This window comes from Opisthocomus hoazin, chromosome 13 (genome assembly GCF_030867145.1).
Source record: "Opisthocomus hoazin isolate bOpiHoa1 chromosome 13, bOpiHoa1.hap1, whole genome shotgun sequence".
Classification (NCBI taxonomy): domain Eukaryota; kingdom Metazoa; phylum Chordata; class Aves; order Opisthocomiformes; family Opisthocomidae; genus Opisthocomus; species Opisthocomus hoazin.
Window position 1 is genome coordinate 15,897,379 of NC_134426.1, and position 14,124 is coordinate 15,911,502.

The 14,124-nt window shown below is 44.3% G+C and overlaps 1 protein-coding gene across 3 annotated transcripts in view; it reads left to right on the plus strand.

The window, feature by feature from the left end:
* The window catches only part of GCN1 (GCN1 activator of EIF2AK4), a 43,833-nt gene that overhangs the window by 15,892 nt on the left and 13,817 nt on the right, over positions 1-14,124 (plus strand). For all 3 annotated transcript variants that reach the window (XM_075434263.1, XM_075434264.1, XM_075434265.1), the window contains 20 exons: positions 30-123; positions 826-939; positions 1,121-1,319; positions 1,803-1,958; positions 4,880-5,061; positions 5,342-5,422; positions 5,944-6,087; positions 6,822-6,949; positions 7,127-7,316; positions 7,710-7,780; positions 8,547-8,712; positions 9,405-9,599; positions 9,790-10,036; positions 10,668-10,789; positions 11,098-11,212; positions 11,687-11,866; positions 12,190-12,410; positions 13,160-13,228; positions 13,362-13,500; positions 13,609-13,805. In XM_075434263.1, the coding sequence (XP_075290378.1) occupies positions 30-123; positions 826-939; positions 1,121-1,319; positions 1,803-1,958; positions 4,880-5,061; positions 5,342-5,422; positions 5,944-6,087; positions 6,822-6,949; positions 7,127-7,316; positions 7,710-7,780; positions 8,547-8,712; positions 9,405-9,599; positions 9,790-10,036; positions 10,668-10,789; positions 11,098-11,212; positions 11,687-11,866; positions 12,190-12,410; positions 13,160-13,228; positions 13,362-13,500; positions 13,609-13,805 (3,010 nt within the window). The remainder of the gene's footprint in view (positions 1-29; positions 124-825; positions 940-1,120; positions 1,320-1,802; positions 1,959-4,879; positions 5,062-5,341; positions 5,423-5,943; positions 6,088-6,821; positions 6,950-7,126; positions 7,317-7,709; positions 7,781-8,546; positions 8,713-9,404; positions 9,600-9,789; positions 10,037-10,667; positions 10,790-11,097; positions 11,213-11,686; positions 11,867-12,189; positions 12,411-13,159; positions 13,229-13,361; positions 13,501-13,608; positions 13,806-14,124) is intronic.

Consider the following 14,124-nt stretch of genomic DNA (forward strand, 5'->3'; position numbering starts at 1 on the left):
TGATTCTTTCCTCTGCTTTTCCTTCTCAGTGCTCAACAGGATAGTATGAAAAAGGCTAACATGAAGAGGGAAAACAAAGCTTATTCCTTCAAGGAACAAATCATTGAGCTGGAGCTGAAGGAGGTGAGTCGATGGGAACAGGAAAGGCAGTGAAGGTTCTGACACCAGGCTGTCCTGTTTCTTTGAATACCTAAGTGTTGTCTTCTCTTACCTCTGTATGTATCAGTTTCTTTTCTTTTAGCTGTATTTGTGTCGATGTATGTGCTATTCTACTTGTATGTGAGTATGCTTATGAGCTGGTAATATCTGTTTTTTCTCTTCATCTCTTGTTCAGCATATCTCGTGTAACTTTTTCAGTAAGGATTCTTAAATAGGTGCTTCCATCAAGCAGACAGCCAGCAGTTCTGTTCAGTCTGGCCAGAGCAGTGGCTGCACGTTGGGGGAAGAATTTGTTGAAGGGAAGGGAATGTACCAGGTTGACTGGAGCATTCTTTGGTTAAAAGTTGACTTCTCTTTGCTCTGGGGAGGATGGCATGCCCATCCACTGTAGAAAGAGTTGCACAGCTCGTTTTAATGATAGCAAATTATTTGTGACCAATTTAAACATGGGAGGAACTGCTGCCTTGCTGCTAATGGCATGCTGGGGTGGTGTTAACCTGCTGATTTCTGTTTTGTGTCTTCACTTGAGAGTGGTATGCTTGGAAGAATATTTTGGTACCGTTTTAAAAGGAAAGTGAAAAAAACATGTCCATCTTTCTTCTCTACCTAGTTAAGGGGATGTTGTTAATAGCTTCCGGTTAATAATGTTCATGGCTCTCTATTCAGGAGATAAAGAAGAAGAAAGGAATAAAGGATGAGGTGCAACTGACCAGCAAGCAGAAGGAGCTGATGCAGGCACAGCTGGAAAGGGAGTCTCAGATAAGAAAACGGCTGAAGGAGGTGAGTTTTGATGGACTTTTTTGCCACCTCTGCAGCTAACATCACCCAAGTCATTTTGCTAAAAGGAAGATGGAGTAGCATACAGACTATTTTTGTTTCTTTCACTAGAAATTAGATTCAACAACTTGATTTTTTCCTGATGAAGTTTTTATGGTAACCTTTCGAATTGGTTTTCTTACAGCTTGATAATGAGCTGGAAACAGCCCTAGGACTCCTGGACGCTGTTATAAAGAAAAAGCCTCCTGGTCTAACTCAGTACATCCCTGGCCTCATCAGTTCCTTCTTGCCGCTTTTTCGATCGCCTTTGGCTGCTCCAAGGATTAAGGATCCTTTTCTTTCCTTAGCTTCCTGTGTCATGCCTGCTCGACTGAAAACCTTTGGTTAGTATTTGCCGTTGCTGTTTAAGGGCAGGGCGCATTATTTTTATGGCAGTAAGGTGAAAATCTCTTACAAGCTGTGGATCACGGCTGTGTTCCACAGACAGCCAAGAGGAAAAACCATCCTGAAACAGTGCTTAGGAAGATGGCCGTGGTGTCCCAGAGACCCTGCTGCTGGGTAGGGCTGGGTCCAAAGGCAAGGAGTTGTCTAATCATTGTGATCACCTCTCAGTAGCGGTTGGTCGCGGTGGGACTGTCTCCCCTTTGCCGAGTTTGGAGCATACGAGTGTAACTCGGCATGTGACTTGTGAAGGAAGCTGTCCCCAGTGAGCCTCGGGGCTGTGCTTCCTTCTCTGGGCCTCTTTTGCAGACGGGGCTGGTGCCCAGAGCTTTGTTACAACTCTTGGGTTTGTGTTCCTGGGGAATTTCTCTCTCAAGAGGTGTTTGGTTTTAGTCCTCTCATGGAGTTTTATTCTTTCATACCAGGTACTTTAGTGAGCCATGTGACCTTGCGCCTGATGAAACCGGAGTGTGAGTTAGATGAATCCTGGTGTCAAGAACAGCTGCCTACTGCTCTGAACAGAGTTGTCAGCTTGCTGCATGCCCATACTGTTCCTAGCCGAACTGGCAAGGGAGAGCCAGGTAAAAAGCACTGTAGATCCCTCCGACACCCACCCTGCTCCAGTAACTCTGAGCTGTTTCAGTTTTGATGGCTTGTATAAGGTTTTATAGGTGAGATTTCACTTTATTTTAAGTCTGATAAGTCTTCACAGATATGAAAAAACATGTTTCTTTTTTGCAGTGGTAGTAGTAGAAATGATGTTACAAGTATAGTAAGTGTAGAAATAAAATAATGGTATTTTTTCTTGAAATAGTTCACACGTAAGAATAGTAATGAAATTGAGGCTCATCTTTGCCAAGGACAGTTCCTGCCTTTCACCACCACTTCGCATAAGTGATTCAGTGAGACTAAGAGGAAAGACAAAATGATTGCTTGTCTGTGATCTCAGCAGTGAAGTGCCTGTGGCCTCTGCTTGTTTGCTGTGTAGTGCTGCAGTTCATGAATATTTTATTCTGGCATGGTTGTAGAAGAAGCAGTTCTTTCCCACTGTGTAATGTGAAGACAAGCATCAGTATTTTTACAGTGCGAGAATATGGTCAGGGTTAAAATGAAGCTTTTTTCCTTGACTTTTTTTTGTTTTCTTTTTCTTTCACTGGGTTAGTTTTAATCTTGATCACTTGCAGAATCTGCTTCACAATGTGGTACGCAAGTACTTGTACATAATAGCACAGAGGAGGGAAGGTAGGTCTGCTTCCTCCGGAGGCAGGGATGGCTTAGGATGTCTTCTTAAAGCACCTGGTGTACTGTCATGATAGAGGTGGCTCATCCAGGCTTTGGAGTTGTTCATCGTCTAGCTCAATCAAAAGCTGCTGTGGCAGATGGTTTATAATTTTTTAAAGGCAGTGTAGGATTCCCTTTGTGCCTTACCCCGTAGTTCAGTTCTCTTACTGTTCTTTTGCCAGTCAGATCCTCGGCTGCGTGACACTGGCGCACGTCATCTCCACAGCTGAGTAGCAGCAACTGACCGTGTTGAGCACTACTTCAGTGCTGAACATCTCGGTGGTAATTCAGTGTCTCCACTATGTAATTTATTTCCATAGTAAGAGCAAGTTCATTAACATTTGAATCCATTTTCAGGCTTATTTCCAGAAAGTAGTGGAAGTATTTTCAACCTTCGTCCTTCAAGATTTCCTATAGTGCTTAATTAAATGAATATCTGAGTGGTGTTTTTTTTTTTTTTTTCCACTTCTGCAAGAGAAAGGAAGTAGATTCCGTAGTACTTTGTTGGACAAGTCATGTCATATTCCCAAATAAATTTTCCTCATTTTCAAAGTGTAGTCTTGCAATTTTCTTTCGTAGAGGTTAGTTTCTTAGGTTACCATGAGACCTAAGAGAGGCCATACCTTATTATAATGTGGATGATAAAATTTATCATTCGTTGCTGAAATGCCAAGATACGTTTTACAATCTTTTTCGTATTGGTCAATACCAGCTACTGTGTTAACAGAACATTTATCTTCTCAGATAAAGCTTTCTTCCTTCTGTTGGTTATAGAGGGACAGTTGCTTAAGTGTAAAAAATATCTGCCAATAATTTAAAAAAAAAAAGCATAAAAGCAAACAGATACTGAGCAAAAAAAAAAAATCCTGTATCAGAGGTGGAGGGGGTTTACCTAAGCTATTCCTGTTAAATAGCTGGGAGCTCGCAGTGCGTTTGGTATTTAACATTTCTCCCTTGAACTAATTTTGCAGCATCCGTGCCCTACATAAGCTGACTAATACTGCAGTGTTGTATCTGCAGTGCTCTTCATCTGCGTCTTAGAAGTTTAAAATTTGGCATTCTCTGACAGCACAGATAGGATGTAGAAAGCGAAAGTTTTCCCGAGATGTCTAGTGCTTGCGGTTTAACTGGACGAACTGGAGGACTGGAAGGAGCATTTGTTATGTCCCGTAGCCAAGTCCCTGTGAGAAGGAAGGATCAAAATCTTTAACAATGGGGATCCAAAAACTTCAGTTTTTTCAAGGGGGGAGGAGAGCTGAGACTTGCACCAGGGTTAGAGGAACCTCATTCTCAAGAATCCAGCTGCGGACTGGAATGGCAGGTTAGCTAGGTTGGTAGGAAGTGTTTAAAGGGAGGGTGGTGGCAAATGGGCCCCTACTTTGGGACAAATAAACTTTAAAAGTGAATTAGTTAAAGTGTATCAGATCCCTGTGTTGCTCCAGCTGCTCAGAAGTAAAATTAACTATAAATTTTTTTTTTTTTTAGTTTAATTCATTTTAATTCTGAGTATACACACAAACTTAAAGCACTTTAAATAAGAGATTTTATTTCAGCTTTGGTTGTGTGATGGATTTGATTTTGTGTCCTGTCCCCCCCTGCCCGCAAGTATTTCCAGAATCCACAAAACCTAAGTTTTGCCTGTCTGTCTACTTTAATCCATTGAATTGTTTTGATTTCGGTTACAGTGTGTATTTCACCCTGTTGAAGCATTGGAAGTAATCTGGAATCCTAACATGACTTTAATTAAAGCCAGGCCACTGGTGTAGCAAGCAACAACAGCATTTGGTAGAATCATAAAACCGTTTAGGTTGGAAAAGGCCCTTGAGATCACCGAGTCCAACCATTAACCTAACACTGAGATGCCACGTGTTGTTGCTGGAGCCGTACTGTTGCTGCCGTGAAGGGAGGTGGCAAAGGGGTAGGGGCTGGACAGGGGGCCGGCTGCATGCGCTGCGTTGAACAGGGTAAGCATTGTCTACGTGGGGTAAGTCCGGATACATGGGGCAGGTCCTTTAGACCTGGTGCTTCTCAGGGCATAGAAATACTTAGGCTCACGTAGTGTGCTTGTGTGTGAGGCTGAAGCTGGCCACATCCGTTACGCGCCACTGAGGTGTACGTTTTACACCAGTCAATATTATCGGACAAAGACATGCTTGGAGTTACCACATTCCGAATATAACAAGATCAGCTGCACTCACAGGGTTGTTCTTCCTTTTCGCAGGTGCTGCCCCGTTATCAGCTCCAGCGTTTTCCTTAGTCTTTCCTCTCCTAAAGACGGTTATGACCGAGGCACCTCATGACAGTGAAGACAAGGAGGAGTTTCTGGTCAAGATTCTGCAGATCCTGACGGTCCATGCTCAGCTGAGATCATCAACAAATGGCCAGGCTTTGCTGGTGGATGAGGTGAGTGAGAGCTGTGGGGATCCGATGACCTCCTTCAACAGTTTGTCAGATGAGGGTGGGATAAAACAGCTAATGTGTAAACTGGACAAAGCAGATTAATTCTGCAGGTTAAAGTTAACAATGCAAGATTGTTTTCTGTCACAGGTTTTGGTTACCTGTTCGTGCCTAGGTTATGATTGTGATTTTTATAAGGAGTGTCATACACAGGCAGGGTACTTCAGAGTCACAAGACATAAGGTTTTTTCTCCTCCCTCCGCCTTTTCTCCCCCCAACCCTTCAGAATGGCCCAGAGTTGCTGCCCCGGAGGGACATGCTGGTTCTGCTGACCCTGGTGATAGGAACAGGTTCTCCACGGTTACAGGTGAGTCCTTGGCTTCATAACCACAGTCAGGATTCTGCCTAAGTTTCATCAGCTTCTAACTGAGGGAAATACGTGCACCTGCATTAAGTCTCTGAGGCTGGTGGTTGGTACATTACCAATTTTCTCCTGTGCTTATGGTATTCTTCTTGGGATAAAAAGCCTTTAACTTTTTTTCTTGTGGGTTTGATTGCACCAAACATATTCTTCAGTTTTCCACAGGTGACATTTTATTCCTTTGCTAAGGCCTTGCTCTGGCACAGAAGTTTAGTAGTGGCTCCCCCAGGTAACCAGCAGTGAACTTTGTTCTAAAGGATGAGATGGCAGAAACGTGAAAAATAACAAAAAGGCAAAGAGTTGGGCTGAACTTACCAGTTCTCGTTTTCATCACGAACCTTTGTCACTGTTCTTTGAGGATTTCTTCTCTTGTGACAGCGCTCAATCCCCACGCTGCACTTGCTTTGACCAAACGCAGACGGTGAAGGCAGCGGTGGAATGTCTAACGCTTCCTCGCGGCGTTTCAGGTTTTGGCTTCCAATGCACTGACCACCCTGTGCACGAGCAGCAGCGGGGAGGACGGCTGTGCCTACGCAGAACAGGAGGAGGTCGACGTGTTGCTTCAGGCCCTGCAATCTCCATGCATGAATGTTCGAGATGCAGTTCTCAGGGTAGGTGGGAAGCATTCCAGGGTCACACTGAATTTTATAATTTTCTGGGAGGTGAATCTTCTCTAGCACTGACAAAGAGAGGCTTCAGCTGTGATGCTAGCCTTTGGGCATGGTGTCTGCAGGAGAGGGCAGCAGCTACTGAACAATAATGCTCTAAGTAATGCTCTTTGTGCTGGATTTGTCTTGCAAAAAGGAGTGCTCTCCGTCTGTCTGCACCTTTGTTTTGTTAAAACTGGTGTAATAGTGACAACACCTTCTATTTACAGTTGCACAGAGCTTAGTCTTAAAGAGAGAAGCAGTCAAAAAAATCCTGTGTCTGCATTGGGCCCAGTGTTTCTGGAAAGCTTCAGGCTTAGTCACTTCTGAGAACATAAAAATGAGAGGAAAAAAACCAACGGTGTTTGGTTTTCTTTGCCATTAAACAAATTTCAGCTTAGCTCATCTGAGCTGGCTTCTATGTACTTAGAATCGAAAAGACTGTAGTCGCCCGAGCACAGCATAGTGCCCGGCTGCCCCTCTGCACCCTGCCCATGGCGCGCTGTTCCTGACTTTCACCGTCTCACCGATAAGCAGCAGGAAGCCCTCGCTCTGCACGGGCAGCGTGCTGCGTGAGCAAACATGAATTTAGACATTTCCAACCCCTGAGAGTTTGACTTGGCAAAGATTTCAAGTGTTTCAAAGCGTCCATTTCTAAAATCGGATCCTTGCACTGATTCTCCTGTAAACTAATGCAGGGACTGATGGAGCTACAAATGGTTCTACCAACGCCAGACAGTGATGAAAAGAATGGACTGAATCTGTTGCGTCGCCTTTGGGTAGTAAAGTTTGATGTGGAAGGCGAGATTCAGAAGTTGGCAGAGAGGTAAGAGTTCTTCCTGGCCTGTAACGGGACCTCTCTTCTGCTCGCCTTGTGGAGCTCCGCTGGCAGGAGCTTTCCCTCCCACGGGCAGAGGGCGGCTTTGGGTCACCCTGGTATTTACACGTGGCAGCAGCTTCTCTTGCTGAAGGGTGATCCCTCACCTCTTTGTGTGCACTGCAGGTTGTGGGAGTCCATGGGTCTGGAGCTGCAGCCTGACCTCTGCTCTCTGCTGATCAAAGATGTCATCTACCACGAAGAGGCAGTGCGACAAGCCGGTGCTGAAGCTCTTTCCAGAGCTGTAGCTCAATATCGAAACCAAGCAGCAGAGGTCATGAATAAACTTACAGAGATTTACCAGGAGAAGCTCTACGTAAGTCCTAAGGGAATGACAGGCACAAGCTGGTGCTATATTTTATATCTTTGATTAATCACTTTTCCTTTTGTCTGTCTTGAGGTTGTGCGTGAAGCCTACCCTTGCTGTGTTTGAGCTTATCAGACTTTAACATCTTGGTTTTCAAGTTGTCAGCCAGTAGTGGCACAGTTGTACAGGTTAGGTGATACAGGAAGACTGGCAGAGCAGGGTCGGTCTAAGACTTTTTGGGCCTAAGCTAGCTCTCTGCTTGTTTGCTTTACCATGGTCATCTTCTAGGGGTGTCGTACCTCTGTGCAGTATTATGAAATGGCATTGCAGGTATGGCTGATGGTATTCTCTGCACCTGTGGCCTTGGAAGAGGCATTCTGATGACATTTTTTCTCCTTGCAGAGGCCACCTCCAGTTTTGGATGCTTTGGGACGAGTGATATCTGAATCACCGCCTGACCAGTGGGAAGCAAGGTACAGTCATCTTCAGATTGATCTCATCGCCTCCTGTGCATCCAAATGAGAGGTCCCAGATTTTTATTTAGAAGTTGAGGCAGTGGAGAAATAAGGGAATGTTAGAGGAACAAAATCTGTGCAGCTGTATTGACTTGGTGGTTTCATGCTTCCTTCTGGGAGAGGATATTTGTGCCCCTCGAGCAGGCTGGGCAGGCCAAACGGAAATGCTCTCAGTTCCACCAAAATACTGGTCCTTCTGATAAGCACCTCTCAGACTGTCTGATTTTTGTCTTATCTGACTGGATTCCCACCTCTGTATGGGCAGTTGGTTGTTTCAAGAGCAGCAGCGCGAGCATTAATAAGCTGGACAGATTTGAGTTTGGATAATTACTTCTTGTCTACTTGTACGGCCTGTACAGGTTTAGTTGGAGATCATCTTGTCCACTGCCTGTCTGAAGCTGATCTGTTCTTTAGTGCTGATGCACTTGACTGTAAAGCTGCTGTATTTCAGCAGGAGATGAAGTGATCCTGATGTCTGTCTTTGGCCCAAGTATCTGTAGTGCTTCATCAGGATAAAAGTCGTTATAAGGCTGAAGGATTGTTATCCTTTTGGGAACCTGCAGCATGGGGTTATGTAGTGAAATGCACGTAGGTTGGACACTCTGAAGCCCTTTCGTTTCATAGTGGTTCTCAATTTCTGTGATGTACTACTGATAGCAAACGTGATAGTGACAAGCAAATTTTGTGAAAAGTCAATAAGCTCACAAGCTCACCGTCTTTACAGGTGTGGCATCGCTTTGGCCCTCAACAAGCTCTCACAGCATCTGGACAGCTCTCAGGTGAAGCCCCTCTTTCAGTTTTTTGTGCCGGATGCTCTGAACGATCGCAGTCCTGAAGTCAGGAAGTGCATGTTAGATGCAGCTCTTTCAACACTCAACACTCACGGCAAAGTAAGTCTGAACGTTTCTCTAACAGTGGAAAAATATGGAATGAAAATTTAGATACTGTGTTGGACCCCACAGACTTCTGGTTTTGTTAATTTTTTTATTTTTTTACAGGTTGCTGTTCCTTGTAACAGCTGAAAACTTTCATGAAGTAGGAATTTTTGTGTGTTTGGAGTCGTTCTATTAGTGACTGGTGTTGACTAAGTGTAGTTCTTCCCTGTCATTGCCATAACAAAGAAATAACCCTGAATCAACTGGAGTTAGAATGGTATAAAACTAGAGTTAAGCCCAAGACAATTGGAGTATTTTCATAATATTCATTCTTTCCTTCTGTTTCTTAGAAAAGCCATGTGAAGTTTGTTTTATCTTTCTGTTCTCCCCTTGCAAACGGAGCAAGGGAAAGAGCAGGCGCTGATGTTCAGGCTAGCGGTCTTGCCTTGTAGCTTGCGGTGGTTCTGGCAGAACATCATGCTGACAGGTTTGGGCATCTACTTTTTAAGAGTAACTTCTCTCTAGCAGGAAATATTTGTTGCGTATTGGGATGGCACAAAGTTTTATGTGATGTGACGCGTTAAATGAACTGTAAACACAGTGTGATTGTTCAGTTTGGCTCAGAGAAGAACAAACAAGTCCACTGAGCATAGCACATCTCATTCTGAGTGGACTCTAGTGGCAAGTTCTGTGGTTTTGTTTTTCAGGACAATGTTAACTCTCTCTTGCCAGTGTTTGAAGAATTCCTGAAAAATGCTCCTAATGATGCCAGTTATGATGCTGTCAGGCAGAGCGTGGTCATTCTGATGGGTTCACTGGCAAAACATCTGGACAAGAGTGACCCGAAGGTGAAACCAATTGTTGGCAAACTGATAGCAGCATTGTCCACACCATCTCAGCAGGTAGGTGCCTTCCTGGAGGAATTCTCATGTTCCACGCAGAGGCAGGTTAACACTGCGATACTTTTAGGGACGCCAGAGAGATGAAAAGCGGCTCTGGTGACAGAAAGCTGTCAGTGTGGGTGCAGCCTACAGAGAAGTTATGTTGGCGATTAACATTTTGTGATCTAATGGCTGGTGGATTGTTTTACAGGTTCAGGAGTCAGTGGCAAGCTGTTTACCGCCTCTGGTGCCTGCGATTAAGGAGGATGCAGGAGGAATGATACAGAAGCTAATGCAGCTGCTCTTAGAGTCTGATAAGTATGCTGAGCGCAAAGGAGCAGCTTACGGGCTGGCAGGCCTGGTGAAAGGCCTTGGCATCCTCTCTCTCAAGCAGCAGGAGATGATGACCACGCTGACTGATGCTATCCAGGACAAGAAGAACTTCCGTCGGCGTGAAGGTAAGGGATAAAAGCTTTTCCCTCGAAATATTTAGTATTTCTCTTGTACCTACTACCATTGTGGTTAGATCAAATGATACCTGAACACCTGTGCTTGGTTTTTCTACATTTATTTTACTGAAGTTTGCAGAGAAGGAAATGGGAAGTGTCTGTCATGAGGCCATTGATTGTGTGTAGTGTCCTAAAATGGCTCTGTTTGAGTGGAGTTGGGTTTCTGGTCCTAGACGATACATGTGCGCCTCTCCCTCCTGTTTTTGAAGGCAGGTGTTGCTGGGTGGGCTCCTGCTCCCTGTGAGACGGTACCTTTTCGGCTCCAGTACCCAGAGGGGCTGTCACAGCCTCCATGTTCCTTGTGCTGCTGGACATTTCCTGTCCGTATTTCTGCTTACCTAAGCTAGGACTCAGAGGGCAGTTACATGTTTTTAATACTGCCGGGCTTCTTTTCCTTTCTGGGGTCAGAAATCCCCACCACAGCACTAGCCACAAGTGCAGGAAGGCAAGAGACTTTTCAGCTGTGAGGTTTGAGTGCTTTTGGAGAAATTCTGCAGGTAGTTGGCAAATTCTGTCTTCTCTTTCCATCCCCTTTAAATGAAGTTGTATTTTCTTCTGACTGCCGTTTTTGTTGCTTTAGGGGCTCTGTTTGCCTTCGAGATGCTCTGCAGCATGCTTGGAAAGCTCTTTGAGCCCTACGTGGTTCATGTGCTACCTCATTTGCTGCTTTGTTTTGGAGATGGGAACCAGTACGTGCGAGAGGTAAGATGCTTTAAATTTCTGAGAACGAAGCGTTAGGAGAAAACCGAAAATGGAGCGCATATGAATACTGTTTGTAACTAGGCAAACTGAGAAGGTGGATCTATCCCTTGACATATTGCTAATACAATTTGTTCTTCTTAATAACCGAAAGTGTCTATTTCACTGGCGATTAATTGGGAGCTACTTGGCTAGCTGCATCCTTGTACGTAGGCACTATTTCACGTGAAGGCTTTGTTGCCGTTGAGTCTCCGAGGAAGGAAAAAACGCGCGTTGTGACACAGCTTGTAAATGATCTCTTCTCCTTGGAGGCTGCAGATGACTGTGCCAAAGCCGTGATGAGCAACTTGAGTACTCACGGAGTGAAGCTGGTTTTGCCATCACTTCTTGCAGCACTAGAAGAGGAATCTTGGAGAACCAAAGCTGGTATGGACCCATATCTGACTGACATCATTGAGAGTTACTCGCAGTTCCCTTCGCTGTCATTCCCCTTGTTTATTCCTTCATCCCCACAGATGGCCGTGATAGTTTGTTGTCTCCTAAGGGACTGTGGAATGACAACTTTTGAGTTCCCTGACACATTTGAGCAACTTCTTTCCCCCCAGCAGATTCAAGGGACACTTTTTACCCCTCATCTGTCCAGAAGTACTCCAGAAGCTGGAAGTTCTCCCGCCTCCCTTCTTTTCCCTGGTACAACAGAAAAATAGTTTTTAGTGTCTGAAAGTGGCAGAGAGCGGTTTAATGCATTTCAGCCATTCTGTGTGTTATCCGACTGTGTGTACTGCCTGTAGGTTGGAGTTTGAGGTCAGTGTGATCATCTTCTCGTATCTTTTCTTAATGCTGTGTATTGTTTTGTGTTTTGTCTCTTTTTTTCTATCTTTTTGTGTACTTCATGCACAGGATCAGTGGAACTGCTGGGAGCTATGGCGTACTGTGCTCCCAAACAGCTCTCTTCCTGCTTACCCAATATTGTGCCAAAACTTACGGAAGTGCTCACAGATTCTCATGTCAAGGTGCAGAATGCGGGTCAGCAAGCGCTCAGGCAGATTGGGTCCGTCATCAGGAATCCAGAGATCCTGGGTAAGGACAGCCTGCGTCCCTAACGCCAAAGGGTGATAGCAAGGGTTACGTTCGCTGCGTTTAGAATTAAATCCAAACTTCTGTAGAAATTAAACTACTTCTGGAGAAGTGTAACATGAAAGCTTAACAGCAGCTGTCTGCTTCAAGGCCTGCTGAATGCTCCTTCCCATTCTGTCAGCTAATGCTAATAGGGTTTTCTCTGTTCCTCTGTTGCTGTTAGAAGGATCTAAAACACCCCATGAGAGCACAGCAGCTCACCCTGACGTGCGATTTTGTTTTATGTACAAATAAAGTCTTTTCTCTCCTCTTTTAAAAACGCTCAGCAATCGCTCCCGTTCTGCTGGATGCTCTCACTGACCCCTCCAGGAAGACCCAGAAGTGTCTGCAGACTCTACTGGATACCAAATTTGTCCATTTCATTGATGCACCATCCTTAGCACTGATCATGCCAATTGTTCAGAGAGCTTTTCAAGATCGTTCCACGGACACCAGGAAGATGGCTGCCCAGATCATTGGGAACATGTACTCCCTGACTGACCAGAAGGTACGGTGCTAGATAAGCTCTCTGCCTGTGGGCTGTAGTTCCTGTGTAGGAGATAACGAAGCAAGCACTAGGAGATAACGAAGCAAACACTGGAGAAGTGTGTTGGTTTGGGGATTTTGCTTTTAAGGTAGACAATATTAGAATCCATGTAGCTTCTTTAATAAAACGTATGTAAATGAGCAGATAATGACTATAAAGACAAGGAAAATTCTCAGGTGCTTAGGACTGTCAGCTTTGTATTTTGGTCATCTAGTTATTATCAGATTTATCCCTGCAAAGAGGTCTTGTAATTTTTACCTTATCAGAAATGCCTTAACAAACAAACAAGCAAAACCAGTACCAGTGAAACAGAGATCAGGTGCTTACAAATGGATCCAGGGTTTGTTTGAAAAGTATTTCTAGAACCTCACTGTAGGCTAAAGATCTGCATTTAATTTTTGTGCTGATAATCCCTACTTTTAAACTTTGTAAATGTTAAGAGTGTTGGATTTTCCTTAGATACAAAGTGCTGAGTTGTGAGTGAGCATCAAAAAGGTTTTGAGTGATCTGCACAGAACTAGTGGTGTTTCTTGGACTTGCAGAACAATTCATTGTGCTTATTTGCAGGACTGTGAAAGCAACTTGTTAAACTCTCAGGATGTTAAGGATGATTGCTAATAATAAGGGGCTGAATGCCCTTTACATGAAGGTGACTTGTGTTTCTTTCTCATTTTGAATCTAGTTCTTACTCTTTGGGCTCTTTGTTTCAGGATCTGGCTCCTTACCTACCCAGTGTGACTCCTGGGCTGAAGGCGTCTCTGCTGGATCCTGTACCCGAAGTAAGTCTTCTGTGCAAATACGGTTTGGCTTTCAGCGCAGTAGGTTAGACTTTGTCTGTCAGTCTGACACAGCTCTCTTGGTGACTTTGACTGGGTATTTTTCAAATCTCTTTTTTTTTTTTTTGTCCGTTAGGTGCGTACAGTGTCTGCAAAGGCACTGGGAGCCATGGTGAAGGGTATGGGAGAATCGTGCTTTGAGGATTTGCTGCCGTGGCTGATGGAGACACTGACATACGAGCAGAGCTCAGTGGATCGATCTGGTGCTGCTCAAGGTGGGCACAGCTGAGTCTGAATACTGAGCTCAGACTTTCTCCTATTAAATCAGATCAGCTGCTTGTTTCTTGTGTGTGTCAGCTCCATTGGCTGCTTTTTTTCCCCAGGTCTGGCAGAAGTTATGGCTGGTTTGGGGGTAGAAAAGCTGGAGAAACTTATGCCGGAGATTGTAGCTACTGCCAGTAAAGTGGATATTGCTCCACATGTACGAGATGGTTATATCATGATGTTCAACTACCTGCCAATTACCTTTGGAGACAAGTTCACTCCCTATGTTGGTCCCATCATTCCTTGTATCCTTAAGGTACGTAGCAGAGACCTGAAGAGTTTTATTTATTAGAGGATAAGAAGAAGCTTCCAGAGTATTGTAAGCATCATTTTCAGTAATTGTGGGATGTGCAGAGACTTGTCCAGCATTGCTGGACTATTAAAAAAAAAAAAAGAATTTAAATGATAAATTATTTCTTCTTCCAAGTTACTTGCATGCTGTCTTCTGTTTGTAGTCACTAGTAATTTCTTGAAATCACCGTTGTGCATTCACAACTCCATAATTCATTTGCTTTTCGTAGCTGGGAGAGAAAACATCGTTTTGTTTTCCTCCTGTTGGTTTTGTATATTGTGCT